The sequence below is a fragment of the Apis mellifera genome, linkage group LG1, assembly GCF_003254395.2.
Source record: "Apis mellifera strain DH4 linkage group LG1, Amel_HAv3.1, whole genome shotgun sequence".
NCBI lineage: Eukaryota > Metazoa > Arthropoda > Insecta > Hymenoptera > Apidae > Apis > Apis mellifera.
In genome coordinates this window covers 4,661,518-4,681,812 of record NC_037638.1, presented here as the reverse complement: position 1 = coordinate 4,681,812, position 20,295 = coordinate 4,661,518, and the positions used below count along the sequence as shown (strand labels likewise).

Sequence of the window (20,295 nt, the reverse complement as noted above, 5' to 3'; positions counted from 1 at the left end):
AAATAACCGAAGTAGAACGAAAATGTCCGAAGTTAGAACGAATCGTGTTTCAGTTACGTTCGACTTATCGAATTAATCGAATCGATCGAAAAATAATCGACTTTAAAAATTTTTAATTCGTAACATCGTTAAATTTTTATCTTTTAAAATATCGAAATATTAAACTAATTTTTTTCAGTTAAAAAACATGATATAAAAAAAGGAAAATAGATTTCTTTGAACTTGTTTAAATTTTTCTTCTGTGATTTTCATGTTATTTCAAAATAAGTACCAAAGAAATAAAATAATCGATAAACGCGACGGTAAAAAAATATTTTGGAAACCAATCAAAATTCCACGGCTTTCTTTTCCTTTTTCGAACATTTTTGAAAAAAGAAAAGCGATAAATCAAGGAAAACTCTCTTGTTCCTCGCTTTCTTTTTTATAATAAAATTCCATCTAAAATCTTGACAGATAAATCGAAATCTGATTCAAAAAGATCCGAAAAATTTTACGAGATCTAAAAATCTCAAAATTTTACGAACGAATGAAAAATCAAACGTATGAAATCAATCGTACATTTATCCGAGAGAGAATTTCAAAATTTCTCTCTTTTTTAATTCTATCCATCTTCGATCGAAGAAACAGACGCGAAATGAAAATATTCATGGACGAGAGTTTAAAAATCTTCTTAACTAAAATAAAGAAATATTTACAACGAGGAGTGGTCCAACGGCGATTAAACCTCGTTCGGCATCGACAACATCATCGAGTCTTGCGAGAGTTCATCCATCGATTGTTCCGAGCCTGGGGACAAAATTGACGGTGGTCTTTCGATAGAGAACAGACCTTTTTCGAGATTCAAAAATTTTTTCATTTCGTCGAAATCCCGTTTCACGTTTAATATACAAAATAACTGCCAATTCGAATCCAGGTTCATTACCGTAGATCGATAAAGTGAAGAATTTTTCATAAAAAAAAAAAAAAAAAATGAATTTTACGTACATGCAAGAGAGGAAACGAGTGAATATTCTCACCATGATTATGATAAATCGAGGGTGTGGGACTTTTGCACGTGGCCGGGCTTAATTGCGGAGGTTGTTGGCCGTGATGGTGTTGCTGTTGATGTTGAAACGAATAGGTTAGGTGTAAATTGATGTGTCGACCGAAATCGCCGGTGGACGCGTTAGAATTTGGCGGTGATTGATGGACTGCAACAAGAAATAATATTTCTTTGATTTCGAGCTGTGTTTAAACAATTTTTAAAATCCTATCTTCTTAACTATCTTAATTGATTTGAAAACGTTCGAAGTGGATCTGTTTACTTTTGATACAAATAAAATATTCACTATAGTACATCTCATTTTTAAAATAAAAATATTCAAACAATAGAATATGATTAGATGTATAATAATAATAATTGTTCAAGAAAAATTATGTATATATATATATATATATATAAAATAAATACATACGAGAGGGGAGAGGGAGGGAGAGAAACGTATTTTTGTAAATAATTATACTTCGAAAAGATAGATCGAATAAAATCGGAAAAAAAGAAGAAGAAAAAAAGAAAGGTATCAATAAGAAATCCTCTTTAGACAAATATCGATGAAAGAAACAAACGCAAGAAGTACCGTGTTGCCCTTTCATTTTTCCCGTGTGCAGATGCTTCTTCTGCCTCGCCCTAGAATTCTGGAACCAAACCTGCGTAACTCTTTTGCTGAGCCCGGTCACATGGGCTATCCTCTCGAGATCTTGGCCGTCCGGGTTGCTGTCCAATTGGAAATTCGCTTGAAGAACGGAGAGCTGCTCCTCCGTGAACGTGGTTCTCACTCTCTTCGCCTTGTTACCGCTCTTGTGCCCGCTCTCGGAGTCACCGCCTTCTGCGAAAGTACCAATTAGAGGTGCTCCACCATTTATACGCCTCTCCAGAGCTCTATCCTCGTTTCCCCCTCTTTATTTTTCACATTGGATTCAAATCGCGTAACTTGGATCGCGAAATAAAGGTTAAGGTGTCGAGAAGATAAGAGAGGTTTTCATTTCGAGTGAAAATAAATTAATAATCGAATATTTTTCTATTTTTCGGGCTCGTAATTTTAATAAGGAATGTGTATAAGGTATCCGCACAGTCTCACCATCGGAAGAGGTGTTGTTGCCTTCGACGACGTCCAGGTAGTGAGCCTTGCAGAGCAATCTGGCGTCCAGGAGTGCGAATTGCTCGCCCGTGGAGAGTTGGCGGGAACAGGCGTCGCAGGCGAAACACGCCAAATGATACACCCTTTCCCTGGCCCTCCTCACCCAATCCCCCGCACCCACGCTTCGACCACATTTCGCACATTTAGCACCGAACGTTCTGAAAAGTGAAAAAAATTTCGAATATATGTCGTCAAGGATTCATCCTTCGTGTTTTTAGAGTTACTGTTCTTTAAGAGAAACATTCTCGTCCTTTTTCCATTAATAATTTTATCAATCGCGGCTTGAATAGAACGAGTCGAGAATTCAAAGTTTTTCTAATCTAACGTGACTAACTACGCATTGCCATATCGGGAAATCCGAAGCGTCGTAAAGAATTTGCAGGCACGCAGCACGCGGCCACTTGCAGCAATGGCGCCAATAAATTCAACGATGGAAGGTGAACCGTCGAGGATTTAACTCCTTCTGACTCTAACGAACGCACGTTAAAGAAAACGTTTCGCGTCAACTCCCTCGGGTGTTCGCGTGCACCAACATTCAACTGTCGATAGAAATTGCGCGAGAAGAAAAACGCAAATCCTCTTTATGAATTTTCTGCACACTCGACTCGAATTAACCTTGAGGGTAGACGATTCGAGCATTTGACTAGGATTTGTTTGTTATTTCTTATTGTTGAAGTGTAGATTTTTAAAATTAAATCTGCACAGAAATAAGTAAAGATAAAATAAATGTTTCATGTATATATTTCATACGTAGATATATTATGTATAGAGTTTATTAGAAAGATTAAGGATAAACTTCAAAAGCATATTTCTATTCATTAAACAAGAGAAAAGAATAAAAGAATTTTAATAAATATATGTTAAAAAATCATTAGTTTTAAAGTTATCTGTGAGATGTTTTTGTCAGCAGGACAATTATTAAAACGATTGATTTGTCATGCATTATACTACTGTACAAAAATCTATCGAATTTAAAATAAATCTATCGACATAAAAAAAATATATATTGAACACATAGAGAAGCAACACATAACCTCAACTCACATTTATCGATATTTCATATGTTTTTCCTTGTTTCGAATATTATATATATGGCCTTTTGCACAGTTATATATATATTTATACATACATACACCGAATATAAATTATAACTCTAATTATAAATTATAATTAAAACGTCAAGGAAATAATTTGAATTTAATCGCACGTTACAATTAGCCACGGTATCCCACTGTTCTTGGCAAAACAACCAAATAAAACTCGAGATTATCGTACGTGGGTAAGGAAGATCGGACGGTGCGCCAAAAATGTGCGCACGATTTCACACGGTCGAGACTCGATTATCAATGCTCCTGCGCGTTGCAATGGCCGACACGAATGCTCAGAACAGAGAATATAATTCGTACTCGAGGAGCAGAGAGAAAGAGAACGGTCTTAGATAACGCGTCGCGCACGAACGCGCGTTTACCTGGAACAAGCCAGCCTGTACCGGTCGTCCTGTGACAAATAAATGACTCTTGGATCCCGAAGCGCGAGCTCTAACCTCCAAGAGTATGTTTGCGTGTATGTAAACTCGCGCTGCCGCGCATGAACACCGCAGAAGGGGGGAGGAAGAAAGAAAAAGGAATAATAAACGAGAGAAGGTAAAAAAAGGGAGAAACGAGAGTCGCGAGATAAGGAGGAAGTGAAGGGAATGTGGATGGTTAGGAGCAGGGAAAATGAAAATGAGAAAGGAAAATAGAAAAAAAAAAAGTATAAACAGTTATAAACAGAACACGAAATGGAATCTGTGCGAATGCTAGGATGAAAATGAAAATTACGAGAATCTCTTCTATCCAAACTAAAAATAAACGTATATTTCTCCATTAAAAGTATACTTTCCGATCTTTCTCACCACTTAAACCAAACTTCCTTTGCAACGATGCTAAACACGAACGTTCTCCCGAAACGATGCACCAACCAAATCCTCACACCCCCGCTTCTTACTCGTTTCTTTCTTCGTTCTTACACCGAACGACCAAGGTAACTTACATCTCTGAAACTCTCTGAAACTCTCTCGTGAAATCTCTCTGGTCTACGTGGTTGCTGTTGCCCCCACGATCTAACCGCATCGAGAAAAGGTTCTTGCGAAAAAGTCTCTCTCTCTCTCTCTTTCTCTCTCTCTCTCTCTCCGAGAGCCTAGCTCGGTGTAAACGGTAGTCGTGTAGCGGCAAGACACGAGCATGCTACACGACACACGCACGCTGGGCAACGATGAATGGGTCGGAGAGGTGGGTGTTACGGGTGCACCAACGTTGCCAGCAACACAACCTCGTGAAGTCCTCGGCCTAACGACGAGACACCAACGACCACACGGTGGCTTCTTCACGGCCGACGGTGGCGTGGTGTGGTCGGTCGGTGTGCGCCGCTGCTGGTAATTAAACAACGACTAGCCGGCCATTAGCCCATTATCATATTCATGAACACGGAAAGTGCATCCCGATTCCTCGTCCGGTTCCTCCCCGGCTACGAGCCGAGACTTGGCCGTTTATACGGCCCGTGTAAGGGGTTATGCCCTCCCTCCCTCCCCGCCAGCGTATCTTATGGGGCCACGCGACTATCCCGGTGGCCCCACCACCAAACCAGAGAAAGTGAGTAGGTATGTACGGTTTATATACCCGGACGAGCTGCTAGATGCCACCACTATTGCTCCGTGTGTTTCGACAACCGAGCGGATTAAGAGGAGGATTCGTACGCGAGAGGGAGCGGATATTTGCACGGCTATAAGGAGCTGCTTAATGGAGTTGATCGTGCGAGACATTGCGCTTCGCTTGCTTCGTTATAATTATGTATATATTCGATCGTACCAGTGATTTATTACACAGAGTTACAGCGTTATAATATAATATAATATAATATATATAATATTTATTACAGAGTTATAACGTTTTTTTTTTATCGCTATCTATCGATTTCGTTGACTTTGAATCTCACGATTGTTTTTTTTCTTTTTGTAACGATCGAAAATTCGAAGTGTTAGAATTTTCTTCGCATTCTTTCGAAATGTTAATCGCGAAAGAGGTTCGAAAAGATGGAATGAACGAACAAAAATAATCGATTAGACGAATCGAGGCGTTCTCCTTCGATTTTTCACTCGATCGATAATTAATGGAATATATGAATGTATATTTGTATCGTAATCGTAAATCTCGCGCAAAGACAAGCACCACGTAGGAAAGAAAAGGAAAAAGGAGAAGACTTGCACTTTAATCCTATTGTCTCTCGGCGAATCACTAATTCATCGTGGCCGCAACGGCAACAACTTTCTCGTCTCGCCCACGTCAATCTCTAGGAAGGGATTTGAATTTTGAGCGACCGATTGTCTCTCTCCTTCCGAGTTTCCTTTATCGCGACATATGTAGATCCTAAAAGAGCAGACACGAAAGCGAGAGATAAAAATTAATCCTCGAGAGAGAAACTCGTTATAAAATCAAACAACGTGCTCGTTGTTTTCCATTAATCCATTATTTCGAATTGAATTAAATTGTGAAGAATCATCGAGTCGAAATTCTTCCCTCGTTTCTTAAGCTTTATTTACGAGAGAAATTTAATTTTTTAAAAATTCTTTCGCGCGCAAAATTAGAACGGTATATCGAATCGAAACGGCGTATTTAATTAGGTCGCATTGTATCAACACTCCTCGATCACGAGTCGTATAAAAGATTCGGCGTGTCCTCGATTCTTCGGTCCAGAGCTTGTTCGTGGCATATATCCACCATACATATATATATACATATATAGTTTTCGATCATTTATCACGACGAGCCGAGCGTAAATTCGAAATAGGCAGCGCGGCTTCGCCTCTCCTCCCCGAGTCGGTTGTCGACGTGTCTACGGGGTCGTGGATCCTGTCGACCGGGTCATCGTAAGCCGGCATTACGAGGCGAAAAACGTCGGTCGAAAAAAATTACGCGGCAGATTCCTCGGGACCTCCCGCATACACGCCACTTTGACCCTCGAAAAGACGGACACGCCACGAAAATATCCACACCGATACCGTCTTTGCGAGGAATGCCGACCCTTAAACTCTCGTTTCCACTGTGATAAGTGATACAAGCGACGATGATATTTCAGATAATGATAAAATATGGGTTTTGTGATTTTCTGCGAGTAACTTGAAAATTTAATTTTTCCAAGAAAAGATTGGATCTTGAGTTTTGGAATAAAATCTGAAAGAGTAATTAAAAAAATAATTAATAGTTAAAATGAGAAATTAGATTAGAATAACTTTATTGAAAATTAATTTGATTAACTTCATGTAACTTTGATTGTTATACTTATCAATTTTATTTTTAACTTGAATCGTAAAAATCTAACCTATAATCTAACATTTGTTGCATTTTGTTCGTTAAATATTCAATAAAATTTAAAAATTTAAATTAACTCTAATGATAATCCAATCTCGTGAATAAGTCATATCAAGCCGATTCGATTCAACGACAAAAATTCAATTAGATTTTCTATTTACTTACACAACGTTCGACACACGTATCGTATTGTAGCGGAATTCGATAATGGCCGGTCGAAAGCGGTTTGTTTCGAATATTTTCGTAGGGAGGAAGGTCGCAAGAGAGGGAGAGGGAGAGGGAGAGGGAGAGAGAGAGAGAGAGAGTGTCACGATCGATCGAAATGAAAGAAGCTCGAAGTGACTTGGCCGATTGTACGCGAAGGATCCGAGTCGAACACTTTCCAACGTGTTTATCCAACTGTCAATCAATGGTTGGTTCGGTCACCTGGCTGTTGCACCGGCCTGTCTAAATCACGTATATATCGCGATATCCGATCGTGACGCGCGACCGGTATCGCTGTCTACATTATCGAATGCGGAAATCAATGTAATCCGAAGAAGAAAGGAAATACGAAAGGGGATAAATTCAACTTTAGAGATATTATCTATAAGTGCTTACTACTGTACGCATTGTGATCTCTTTCGATTTTGTATCGAATCTTATGAAAATATAAGAGATGAAACTATTGTTATATTTTCCATTTTTTTAATTCAATCGATGATATTTTTCAGTAAGGAGAAATTTGAACGAGAGATCTAACCTAACTTTGAACACAACAAGCAACAAAAGTATACGAGAATTCGAAGTTTGGTTACTCGGGTCGAGTCGGGAATTGTTCGGGTTAAATCGGAATTATTCGGGAATCGTTCGGTTCGACTCGGGTAAAGTCGGTTTTTCGAAAGTATTTCGTATTACGTATTAAACATCGAGATTTCTATAAATACATTAGATATTATCAATTTATATAATTTAGCGAATAAAATTTCGCGTCGCAGTTTAAAAATCTATTCGACAAATTAACGAAATCGTATCGAAGATATTTCGAAGGCAAAAGTTTCAGAACACGATGCAACGAAAGATCAAGAAATCAGAAACATTGGAAAAGTAGTTCAACCACTTAATCGGCCATACGACAAAATACCTCGCATCGCTAATTTACTTATAGAAACGTTAACGTTGATTTACACGCTTATCGATCCGTAGACGAGTCATTTAAGGATCGTGTCGTGTCGTGTCGTGTCGAGGGAAAATTTCTAGTTTCGTTTTCGCGGCTCGATTGAGAGGTTTCGTACGCAACGAATTGTTATTTATTGCATTGATAACGCAAACACGACGCTCGCACCGATCTCTCACCGTGCTTTATTATTATTCCACTAGAGCTAGATCAACCGCGCGCATTTGAATATTACACATAACAGGAACGTTTACTTTGTGCGTTATCGCGATAATTGAATCTCTTTCGATCTGTAAATTGCCGTTACAAGAAAACCCAGATCTTTGACGACACGATGGCAATTACACCTGGATTTATGCCTTCATCCCAGCGAACATATTTAACCTTCGATAAAAATTCTTTGATATCTTTATTCAATTATCTACGAATTTATATAATATTCTTCTAAAATACTTTACAATTAATATTTGATAATTGGATTCACGATTTCTTTATAAAACGCAAAAATCCTTTTAACGATGTTAAACTTACAGAGCATAGTCGTGCCTGCAATAGAGCCTCATGCCCTTCAAGAAGCACGAGTGTTGATCGTGTAGCGGCCTGGCACACGCGAAGCACCTCAAGCACCTAGAGTGCCAAGTTCGACCGCCGACGCAGAGGACGGTGCGCTCGCGGACGCGCTCTCCGCATCCGCCGCACTCCATCACGTTCGCCGGCATTTCCGGTCCTATCAGGCCGCCGGTAGTCTCCGGCGCGGCGAGATTCGCCCCGGTTCCATCGCACACGCCGTCGCTCGTCATGTCTTCCACCTCTGTCTGCAATTTCATTTTCATTAATATTCCATTAGATAGATATTATTCCTTTCTTTAAAAAAAAGATCGAGAACGTGTTACTTTATTCGTTACGAAAATTTATCGTAATCGTTGTACTATGTACTTCGCTTTAATCCTCTTAAAATCCATCGATCTTTCTCAACAGTCGGATTAACACGTTGAAAAAGCGTCAGTTGAATATTTCGAACAAAGTTACATCGATTAATCCAAATGCTTAAATAATTTTTATTCACAGCCATTACATCGATATTTCTCATATCAATCTCGGCAAATTATAATTATTTGAACGATAAAGATCAGCAATTTTATTAAGTAAACTTTGACGATTAAATTTTTCCCATCACTCTGCCTGTGCGTCCAAGTAGCTCTGGTTCAAAGTTTTCCCACTGGAGGCGCGACGAGCGTTCCAGTGGACAGCTGGTCAAGCGAATAGGGCGCCCTGCAGCGAATCGTTACACAGTTGCCGACATAAGCGCAGTATAGACACGGTAGAGGTGCAATGCAGGCCTCTCGAACCCTCGAAAGTCTGCGTGGCCCCCCTTCTTTTCGATATATATATAGACACGGAGGTGTCATTGTGCACAATGTGTAGTATCGGTGTAATATACGTGGCCGGCCCAGCCCTGTGACAACCCCTCGAACGATAGGGAGGTTGGAGAGCCTCCAATGGGGGAACCGTTTAAACGGGCAACCGTGGCGTCCAGCCAGCGAACCGTCCTCTATCATTGTGTCCACGCTCTTGTTACCACGACTCGTGTCCGGATTCACGGCCCGATCCCGTGGCTACAAAACGATACATAACCTAAATGATTCCTGAACGAGCGGGGCGTGCCGCGTAAATAAACTTTGCACGGGGGAAGGGAGGGAAAAATCGTTTGATTTTATTCGAATTAATTTTCACAAACGGTCGATAATCAAAAGTGAATCGATTGTTCCAACAGTATTGTATTATATCATTCCATTATTTGATCAAAATCACGTTTAATTTTACATCATTTTGTCAATGTACGGAATAACATGGAATTGAGATACGAGGTTTCTCTAAATTTTTATTTTTGTACATTTTATTTACGGTACGTAGAAAATGAAAATTTGATAATGATGAATGATGATCTTTTTCTTTTTTTGGCGAGGAACGTAGGAATAGAATTCGTTCGTTTCGAAAGGAAAGATTGTTCGAATAGCAGCCATGGCAAACTGCATTGTAACAGATTGATCGAAACGCGCGCATCCATCAAGCGTGGCCCGGCATTCGTGACAACAGCGTATCCGAGTAGTTTGAATTCTGTATGGGATAGAGTGGCACAATGCCGTTCGCGGAAATGTTTAACAGGGGATCGTCGACTTCGTTACCCCGTTACCCGATCTTTTTCTTCTTTTTTTTTTTTCTCACACGTTTAACGGACAACAGGCAGAAGTCGAGTCGAGGTCTATCCTTTTTCTTTGGAAGAACTTGGATCTTTGGATTTTTCAACAAGTATCCATTTCGAAAATTCGTTCAAATCTGTACGCTTCGGAAACTTTTTTCAATAATCGATCCACTTTTTGCGTAATTCGAGTACATGTGCGGAGCTGTTATCGATCGTAGGTAATTTTCAAGATGAAATTCGAGATCCACCATTAAGATTCATTCAGAGAAAAAGATCTTCGAATCGCGATTCTCTTTTTTCGATATCGGAACGCATATATTAGACTAATAGCCGAAAGGAGTTTAATCCTCCGTTTTACGATCCCGCCTCGTATGCAACCGTGGCTCGTTATTGTCACATATGCTGGCATAACTCTAACCTCTGTCCAGCGTGTGAGTTGTGGGTGTGTGTGAAGTCGCGACACACGTACGAGCGAACGAACCAGTCGAAACGCGGGGTAATATTTTATCCGTGGATTTATTACGACGGAAGAAAAGGAAGGGAACGAGGAAGATTAATCGAGCGTTTCACGATCGAGTTTGTGTGCACGCGAAATTTCTAACCTCGATGAAATAAAGGCGAGATAATAAGGAAGAATTAGATACGATAATTTGGTGATTGTCGTTGACGGGTGGACAAATTGGCGAGAAAGATATTGAATCTTGGGGCCAATGAACTGAAAAGTTTTCAGTTTCGAAAGGAGGAGTATCGGTCGATACGGAAGTCAAAGAGTAATTCTTCGAATGAAATTACAGGATTTGTTAAGATTGTTTTTTAATTCAAATTAGATCTCGAAACAAATTGATAATTATTTTAAGAATCATTTGTTAAAAGTTATTTCTAATTTTAATTGTTAAATATAAATTTAACAATTTATACTTTGGAACAAAATATCATATTTTTAAAAATTACTTTTAACTTATCATACTCCTTTTAACCTAATTTAATTTACATCTTGAAATTAAGAAACATGATGATAATTCTTTCAACTCTAATTTTCCACGAATTACAAACTTCATTAATCATATGCTAAAAATTATTTCTTAACCTAACTTAAATTATACTTCGAAAAGTCCCAAAAGTCATTTTTAACTTAAATTTCATAATTAATCATATTCCAAAAATTATTTCTAATATATAACTTCTTAACTTAACCTAAATTATTTATTTCGAAACGAACAAAAAACGATATTTTTCTAATTTTTCACGAATCACAAATTTCCCTAGAATCCATTCCCAAAAGTCACTTTTAACTTAAATTTCATAATTAATTTCATATCCCAAAAATTATTTCTAATCTCTTAACCTAACTTAAATTACTTCGAAACGAAAAAACAACGATACTTTTTAATTCTAATTTTCCATAAGTCACAAATTTCCCTAGGATCTAATCATTTTTAACTCTAATTTTATAATTAATCCTACTCCAAAAATTATTTCTAATATATAACTTCTAATCTAACCTAAATTATTTACTTCGAAACGAAGAAACGATAATTTTTCACGAATCACAAATTTCCCTAGAATCCATTCCCAAAAATCATTTTTAACTAAAATTTCAACTCTAATTTTCCATTAATATAATTAATATTAATATAAATATAATATAATATAAATAATAATTCATATTCCAAAAATTATTTCTAATATATAACTTCTTAACTTAACCTAAATTATTTACTTCGAAACAAAAAAACAACGATACTTTTAATTCTAATTTTTTACGAATCACAAATTTCTCTAGGATTCATTCCCAAAACTCATTTTTAACTTAAATTTCATAATTAATAATATTCTAAAAATTATTTCTAACATATAACTTCTTAACCTAACCTAAATTACTTACTTCGAAACAAAGAAACGATACTTTTTAATTCTAATTTTCCATGAATCACAAATTTCCCTACGATCCATTCCCAAAAGTCACTTTCAACTCAAATTTCAACTCTAACTTTCCATAATTTAATACCAATATAAATATAATACAATACAAATAACAATTCGTATCCCAAAAATTATTCCTAACCTAAATTGCTTACTTCGAAACAACGAATCGGATACCTCTCGATTCCCCTCTCCTTTTCACCCCGCTAATCGTATCCCCAACAATCACTCCTCTACCCCCTCCCCTTTCCAAAATCATTTCCCTTGGTTTCGATACACGGTCGATGCTCGCGCATCGGCCAAATACCGAGTACAAAATACTTCCTCTCTGTTGAGAACGTGCGAACATTTGGTTGGTTATGGTCGGTGGTTAACCATACGTCACAACGGGGTCCCCACAATGGTACGGGAGTTACATAATGGCATTGTAACGTAATACCTGCAAGCCTCTAGGTGCTGCCTCTATACCTAACCTAACACCTAACGCTTCAGGGAACACGAGCGCGACTCCTTGTATGGGCGACTCCTCGTGCCCATCATGGAGACGCGATCTCGACCAGCCCCATAAGTTATGGTAAACCGACGTACCCCACCCATTCCTACCCGAAATATTCGGCTCCCCCTCTGCTCTCGCGCCGTCAGGGGCGTGATTTTTTTCGGGTTTATTATGAGAATTATAAAACCTTCCTCCAAGGGGAGAAATTATTCCAAACTTTCCAAGTCGAGCTCTTTAAATTCGAAAATTCTTCCCTTTTCCTTTAAAAAGTTTCCTTCCGTATCTCGAATCGTCCATTTTTTAAACGAATCACATTGTACAACGAACTATTCGTAACTCGGTAATTTTATTATTCTTTTAGAGAATAAGAATTTCGAATAACAGACGCAATTATTAATTATGCACACCTTTCGAGAAAGTGCGTCCGTCTCAGAAAACGCCTCGTGACATCCCAACAGAGACTATCGATATCATCCGTCCCATAATCCGATCCACGGGCTTAACCGAAGAATAATCCCGCTTCGGTTCGCCTTATTGCCTTATTTACACAAAGGTGGATCGCTTTCGCAGAGGCCACGCTCTCTGTCTCTCTCTTTCTCGCGCGTGCGCATCGGGGTTCATGTACACGCCTCTATTGAGAACACGCCATGAGGCCCCTCCATTCCCCGGCCTTCTCTCGAGTGGTTTCGCTTTCGGTCCCCTCGTGCACACCACCGGGGTATGACTTTCAAACATTGAAAGGCTGTCGACGGGAGGTCCTTTGGGGAGTCCTGTAAGCTTTTCTACGGTATCCGCGGCTATCCGTGTCACTCTCGGTGCGCGACACCATTGAAACCGATACTCGTGGTCCGCTTCTTCCCTGCTCGGCCGCCAATGACATCCGAGGATGGTTGCTTGCTTGCCTCGTAGGTAATAACCGATGATACCCATCGGCCTTTTTGCTGCGAGCGGTTACGTTTCGAAACGCGTTCCTTTTTTTTTTGGGAAAAGAGAGATCTTTTTTTCTGTAAAAAAAGAATTATGGAATGCTCTTCTCCCTATTTTCTAACGAAATTTTTTTGGTGAAAATAAAGTATGACTTTCTTTATTTGTGCGAATTTTTTAATCGAAATTACTTTTGCATTTTTATGAATGGAATAAATATGTTGAAAATGATGAATGAATTTATCGTATAATATTTTTGGATTAGATAAGATAATAAGATCGTTTGGGATGGAAATTACGGAAGAATATTTTGAAAAAATTGTATATTTCAAAGATACGGAGATAGTATCGAGAACAATATCGAGCAAATTATCCCCGTGTCGTTAATTAACCTACGCCTTCCTACTTGAATTTCTCACCTGTGTGCGAGGATATGTAAAAGTAATTGGTGTAACAGTTAAGCTGTATCGATATATAGCTCACACGTGCCAGGTATAAATATGCAGATATACGGCCCCGTTTCCCATACACACTTCTTTCACCCAGATCGTTTAATTCGTTTCAATCTTTTAATCTTGTTCGAATTCTACGATTTGTCTTCCTTATTTAATTCCCGCGCACGCGCAAATAAATCGTTCGCGTTTTTTATTCAATTCGCGTCTCACGAATACAATGTGTTAAGTGTGTGCGATACGTGAAATGTGAAATGTCGCCATAACCTAACTTTCTTCTCTCGATAGATAAGCACGAATCTATCTACTCTTGTTCAATTAACGCTGAAAAGAAAATTTATATTATAAATTTCAAGCGACTTGTTCTATTAAAAATCCTCCTTTTGAATCTAACCTCGAATCAATTATCCAAACGATCGAGAACGATATTAACAGAATCGAACAGAATTTAATCTAACTTTTTCTTCTAGACAAGTAAGCACGAATCTAATCTCTTCAATTAATATTAAAAACAAAATTTATATTATAAATTTCAAGCAACTTCTTCCGTTAAAAATCCTCCTTTTGAATCTAACCTTAAATTAATTATCCAAACGATCGAGAACGATATCGAACAAAAATTAACCTAACTTTTTTTTCTAGATAAGTAAGCACGAATCTCTTCGATTAACATTAAAAACAAAATTTATATTATAAATTTCAAGCTTGTTTCAAATTTTTTTTTATTAAAAATCCTCCTTTTGAATCTAATCTCAAATCAATTATCCAAACAATCGAGAACAAAATTTAAACTTAATTTTTCTTTCTAGATAAGTAAGCACGAATCTAATTTCTTCAATTAACACTAAAAATAAAATTTATATTATAAATTTTAAGTAATTTTTTCAGTTCTTTATATAGTTCCATTAAAAATCCTCGTTTCGTTTAATCTAACCTCAAACGATCGTAACGAGAACGATATCGAACAAAACTTTTTTTTCTAGATAAGTAAATACAAATCTTCTTGTTCAATTAACATTAAAAATAAAATTTATATTATAAATTTTAAGCAACTTCTTCTATTAAAAATCCTCCTTTTGAATCTAACTTCAAATCGTTTAAACGATCGAGAACAATATCGAACAAAATTTTTTTTTCTAGATAAGTAAACACAAATTTAATCTCTTGTTCAACTAACACTAAAAATAATATTTATATTATAAATTTTAAGTAATTTTTTCGATCCTTTATATAATATATTCTTTATATATTCCATTAAAAATCCTCCTTTTGTTTAATCTAACTTCAAACGATCGTAACGAGAACGATCGAATCTAACCTAACTTTTTTTTCTAGATAAGTAAGTTAAATTTTGTTCAATCCTTGTTCAATTAACACTAAAAACAAAATTTACAGTATAAATTTCAAGCAACTTTTTCGTTCCCTTTCATTAAAAATCCTCCTTTCGTTTAATCTAACCTCAAACGTATCGATCGTAACGAAAACGATATCCAACAAAACTTTTTTTTTAAATAAGTAAGCACGAATCTAGCCTCTTGTTCACTAAAAACAAAATTTACATTATAAATTTCAAGCAACTTTTTCGTTCCTTTTCATTAAAAATCCTTCTTTCGTTGAACCTAACCTCGAATCAATTATCCAAACTCTGATCGTATCAGAGAACGATATCAAACAAAAGCTTCGGACGTAAAAGCACTGCACGTACAAAAGCTTTGCACCCTTCCTCTCCAAAGGGAGGAGGGGGGAGCGAAAAAAAAAAAAGAAAAAAAAGAAAAGAAAAGAGAAGAAAGGAAAAAAAGATAAAAGGGAAGCAAGAAAAAGAGGAACGCCTCGAGGAGGAGAGGAGAGGAGCTAAGACTTCCTGGTGCGAACAAGAACGATCGTAGTTCTTCCCTTCATCCCGAGGGGTCTTTCGTTCGTTTTCTCTCGCGGATCTCCTCGACCCGGGTGACAAGTTGACAAAGTGGCCCGCCATCCTTCTTCTCCCCCAGTCCCCGTTTTCTTTCTCCAAAACGAGGACGATACTCCTCCGATGCGTATACCCCGTTGAAACGAAAAAGAGACGATGAGAAGCAGGAGAGAGAGAGAGAAAGAGAGAGAATAATGCCGGTTTTTGTGAGTTTCGAGTGGCGCGCATACCGCCAAACCAAGGGCACGAGCCTCCTTTCACGCCTCTTCGTGGAAAAATCCTCCACCTCCGCCTCCCCCTCTCTCCCTTGGTCTCACAGGGTGAAACGTGTATACCTTGCGGACGGCACAATGGACGAGCCGTGTAAAGAGGGGCCCACTCGAGATCTATTTAAATCGCCATCCGATTTCTTGCTTTTTCACGGGCCGCAAAATGTTGCACTGTCGACTTTCCCGATAATTCTTCCCTTCTCTCTTTCCCTTCTCCTTCCTTTCATCGTTCACCATTGCGGTGAACGGTCGAGAGGGATCGGGAGAAACAGATTCGTCTCGCGATTAGCTCGAGTCTGTCGCTAAATAAACCGAGACCGAAACCACCTCCTGAAAACGCGTTGTCTTTTTCAGATTTTAATTGGATTATATTAATATTTTTCTCGAATGTACAAGAATATATATATGAAAATGTATGAAAGAGATTTTTCTTATTCCATTAACACGCTTCCATTAATTCTAAAAATCATGAAATATCGAATATTAGTTCTAGCGATGGGATCGAACGTCTCGCGAGTCGAGCGAGTAACTTTCGAACAAGTTTATTTCCGATATTCGCGATATTCGTCTTTGGACTCGATTCGAATTTATCCCATCGCTGGTATACATGGCTGGTGTATTCCACGGGCGGAACGTGGCGGTTATGCTAATGGATGCCGGGGGAACAATTTTATTTCGACACGGTCGCGCGAAGACACGTCGATGACAAAGTGTGAATATTCGTTGGATCGAGAGAGGAATATAGAGGCGATAATATATACGCGATAGAAGCAAAACAAATCCACACTTATGGCACTCTATTAATAAAATGCAAACATATGTTAATGTGACGCGTTTCCTCGCGGCCAGTTCCAATCAATTTATTATCCAGATCTCGAGTTTTTTCCAGATTTATTTATCTATTTTTTCTTTTACCATTCGTTTCGATAATCTCGTTTCTATCCCCTCCCCCCCTTTTTTATGGAACGAGTTTAACGAGGAAATTTACAAACTCGCCTCCACGATTCCGCGTTTTTTTATGTAAAGGATTATGTAAATATTCAAATTAGAGAAATAGACGAAATAGTTTTAAGTCTGGCAGGGAAGGGGGGGCAGACTTGCTTTATTTTTATTTTTAATAGATACGCGCGGATCGATTGAAATTTATTAATATTTCGAACGGAGAATTAAATTTTATTGAACGGGTATTTAAATTTGATTGATTCTTTCTTTTTTTTTTTCTGCATTTTTCTTTTAACGATTAGACCACGAATAGTTAAATTATTCACTCGTATTATTATAAATTTGAGTCGAAAAATATATAAAATATCGAAAATGCGAATCGAAAGATTTCTTTTTGAAAATTTTTCTGGGTATTTTAATTTTATTTTAAAAAAGAAACTTGGAATTAAAAATGATCCGTAAAATGGAAAAAAGACGAAACACGATAGATCATAGTTGAAACGTTAAGTGAATCGGGTCGATAAAACAGTATTAAAGTAAAGAGTTTAAAAGATTACGGAAGATTAATGGCGAAGAAAAAAACGCGAGGATTTTCTAACTGGTAACCTTCGTAAAACGGATCATCCGGAGTTACGATCTATGGGATCGCCGCCATTCCCCGATCATGTCCACTTTCACGTTATCGACAAATCCTTACTTTATGGTTTCGTAAAAAAAAAGAAAAAAAGGATTTCTCGACGTTCGAATATATCACACGTCGATTTATTAATCTGGACGATGATCATTTTCTGGAGGAAAAATTGAAAAATAAAATAATTAATGATAAGTTGAAGTCTTAAAATAGAAATTTAAAGTTCACATTAGTATATTTGAATAACTTCCTCTCTCATCGCGAATAAAAATTTAATCGTGTAACTGTTTATATAATATCTGAATGTAAATACGAAATGCCAAATTAAACGCGTTGATAAAATAACTAGTCGTTATAACCAAATATTAGTGATAGAAAATTGAAAACTATCCACAGAGATTATATTCTGACAACACGATAATAATACGTTCTAAAATAATCTATCAAAGTCCCTTATTATCACAGAATATGAAATTTTCAGATAAATAAACTATGCTTCTTTATACACTATCGAAGATCGAATTCAAATTCCTCGATATTCAAGTTTCAAACCGTATCGTTAAAAAAAATTACTAAATTACCGACATTCGTTTCACGATGCAATAAGAGAAGAATCTTCCATCTATCCTTCGATCCGTGGTGACAGGCCATTTGAAAGAAAAAAAGAGGAAAGGGGAAAAAAAAGAAAATAGCCACGTGCTCGTGGTCACTCCACGAGTCCTCTGAAAACCAGGAGGCCATATAACTCGGGATCAGGGTGATGCGCCATTTTGCGCCTTACGCCGACAATTTACCGGACCACACACGTACCCGAGTGCCATCTCGAAAAGCTCGCCCCCTCGCGTGGGATGCGCCCTGTCTCGGATCTGATCTTACAGATATTTACGATTTCGCCCCGTCTCTGCGTAGGTATACTTTATAGATATCCGCGAATACACCGTGACTGTTATTTACCGCGACGTGCGTCGCATTCGTTCCGAGAGGACACTTATTCTCACTTTTGTTTGACTTCTTTTCGAATATTTGCTCGTAATTACATTACGCGTTATACTGTGGCGTACGATACTATCGATATATTCGATATATTCGATGTTAAAAAAGATGGCAAAAATATCGATCGTAGGTATCTTAGTTTTAGGTTAGGTTAGATGGTGGTATTGTTTGGTGTCGATATAAATCGAATCTTACCTAACACGATGAAAAATATCGAATATTTTCTTCTTAACGATAATAATGAGCTGTTACTTTATATATTTAAAACTTTTAATTGTTTAATGATTTATATATTAATAACTAATGTATCAAACGAGTATCGATAGTTTCGATTCTAGAATTTATTGTTGGTTATACTTGAGCGATTTAAACAGACGGAAAAGAGAGAGAAAAATATAAAAATTGTTAATTAATTTTGCGAAATAACTAAAGATGGTAAGATTCGATTCGAGAATTCCTCGAGTTCATACGTTTCACACAGTTACTTTCTTTTTTTTCTTTTTCTTCGCACGGTGTCGCTGTCCACCAACGCTCATCAACCTCATCAACTCACAACCGCGACGAATCTAGGGATTTTATGGCACAGGTAAATTATACGAAAGTAGGTAGCGTTTCACCGTGATATTTTCTTGGGAATTTTTTTTTTTTTCCTTTTTGTCTTGATTAAATCTAGAGATATATCTCGAAAAATTGGAAAATTTCGCTAATTTCAATATATTTCCCTCTCGATGTTTTATATATATATATATATATATATATATATATTTGAATATTTTATAAATGTTATTTTGATAAATGTTAGAAATTTCGAAAGAATCGATGATTATAATTATAAAAATGGAAATGGAATAGTTTGCGACGAATTTATAAAAACATTTAGAATTTAAAATTTGCAAGATCTATAACATGTTACAACTTTGTAAATTTTACATGATATTCGATTGATGAATTCTTTCTAAAATCTGCATTTAATAGAAATTATTTTAACGAACGAACATTATAAAATATAAAAATTTAATATATAATGTTATACGTGTCTTAATCGATATAATATATAAATATATAACAATACTATCATTTAATACGAATTTGTTTACATTCCTAATAACACAACAAAGTTCTATACTTATATACAAATCCCCAAACCTAAACCTCGGTAAAATCAAAACAATTACCTTAAATCATTCAAATACAAAATTTCATCCATGAATAAGAAATCCAAAAAAAAAGAAAAAAATTACATATATCTTTCAAATATCTTTCACGTACCTTCATGACTGGCTTAGGTACAACGGATCCAGAGACACTTCCTTTATTTAATTCGCCGATCCGATAATAACTTCTGGTTATCGGTCACAGGAGAGTAATCCGCGGCCTCAATAGCATCGCGTAAAATCGCACGAACAAATAATATAATTCGCGACCCGCAAGCAAGCGATAGCTACGCCCGAGGAGCGCGGCATGGCCCGAGACTCGATGCGCTCGGCGGTATAATAAACGTAATTCCTACACTACACTACGGGCACGGGGAGAGAGAGCCGCGTATCATATCGGCGAGAAGTGGGCGTGGCTGGGTGGGTCGGGTGGGCACGGGCGCTGCGCCGTCCCCGATTGGCCGAGCCGCGGTACGCCCAATGACGCGAAACTCGATCCACCGCGCGAGGCGCACACGCGCACGCCGCTATCCCCCACTACCGGCCGCGATACGAGTCCTTCTCGATTGGTCGCGAGTGCCGCGTGTGAAAAAGGATCGTTCTCGAAGATCTTTCTCCCGGGATGGGGTAGCCCCGCGTAATTGTCGACCGTGTTGTGATAGGTTACGACGAGAAGTATTCTCTCGGTTGGCAAGTTTTCGGGGGATTTCGAAGGAAATC

General features: G+C 37.6%; 1 protein-coding gene across 2 annotated transcripts; it reads right to left on the bottom strand.

The window, feature by feature from the left end:
* Positions 1-357: 357 nt before the first annotated feature.
* On the bottom strand, positions 358-19,936 carry LOC725532 (LIM/homeobox protein Awh). 2 transcript variants are annotated; one of them, XM_001121365.5, is made up of 6 exons: positions 19,691-19,936; positions 8,211-8,494; positions 2,118-2,335; positions 1,617-1,865; positions 1,017-1,190; positions 358-786 (listed from the first exon to the last, which is right to left on the bottom strand). In XM_001121365.5, exons 1-6 carry the CDS (start codon positions 19,694-19,696, stop codon positions 719-721), a joined length of 999 nt encoding a protein of 332 aa, XP_001121365.2. In that variant the 5' UTR covers positions 19,697-19,936; the 3' UTR covers positions 358-718. The 2 variants fall into 2 exon arrangements, with proteins under 2 accessions (XP_001121365.2, XP_006562009.1); XM_006561946.3 differs by having other exon boundaries at positions 1,617-1,862.
* Positions 19,937-20,295: the final 359 nt, after the last annotated feature.

Bases quoted from the DNA above. Each gene is read 5' to 3' on its own strand.
- LOC725532 (XM_001121365.5), bottom strand. The intron at 2,336-8,210 runs GTAAGTTTAACA...TTCACTTTTCAG, and splicing joins TGCAGGCACGACTATGCTCT to AACGTTCGGTGCTAAATGTG. The intron at 1,191-1,616 runs GTACTTCTTGCG...TTCTTGTTGCAG, and splicing joins AAAAATGAAAGGGCAACACG to TCCATCAATCACCGCCAAAT.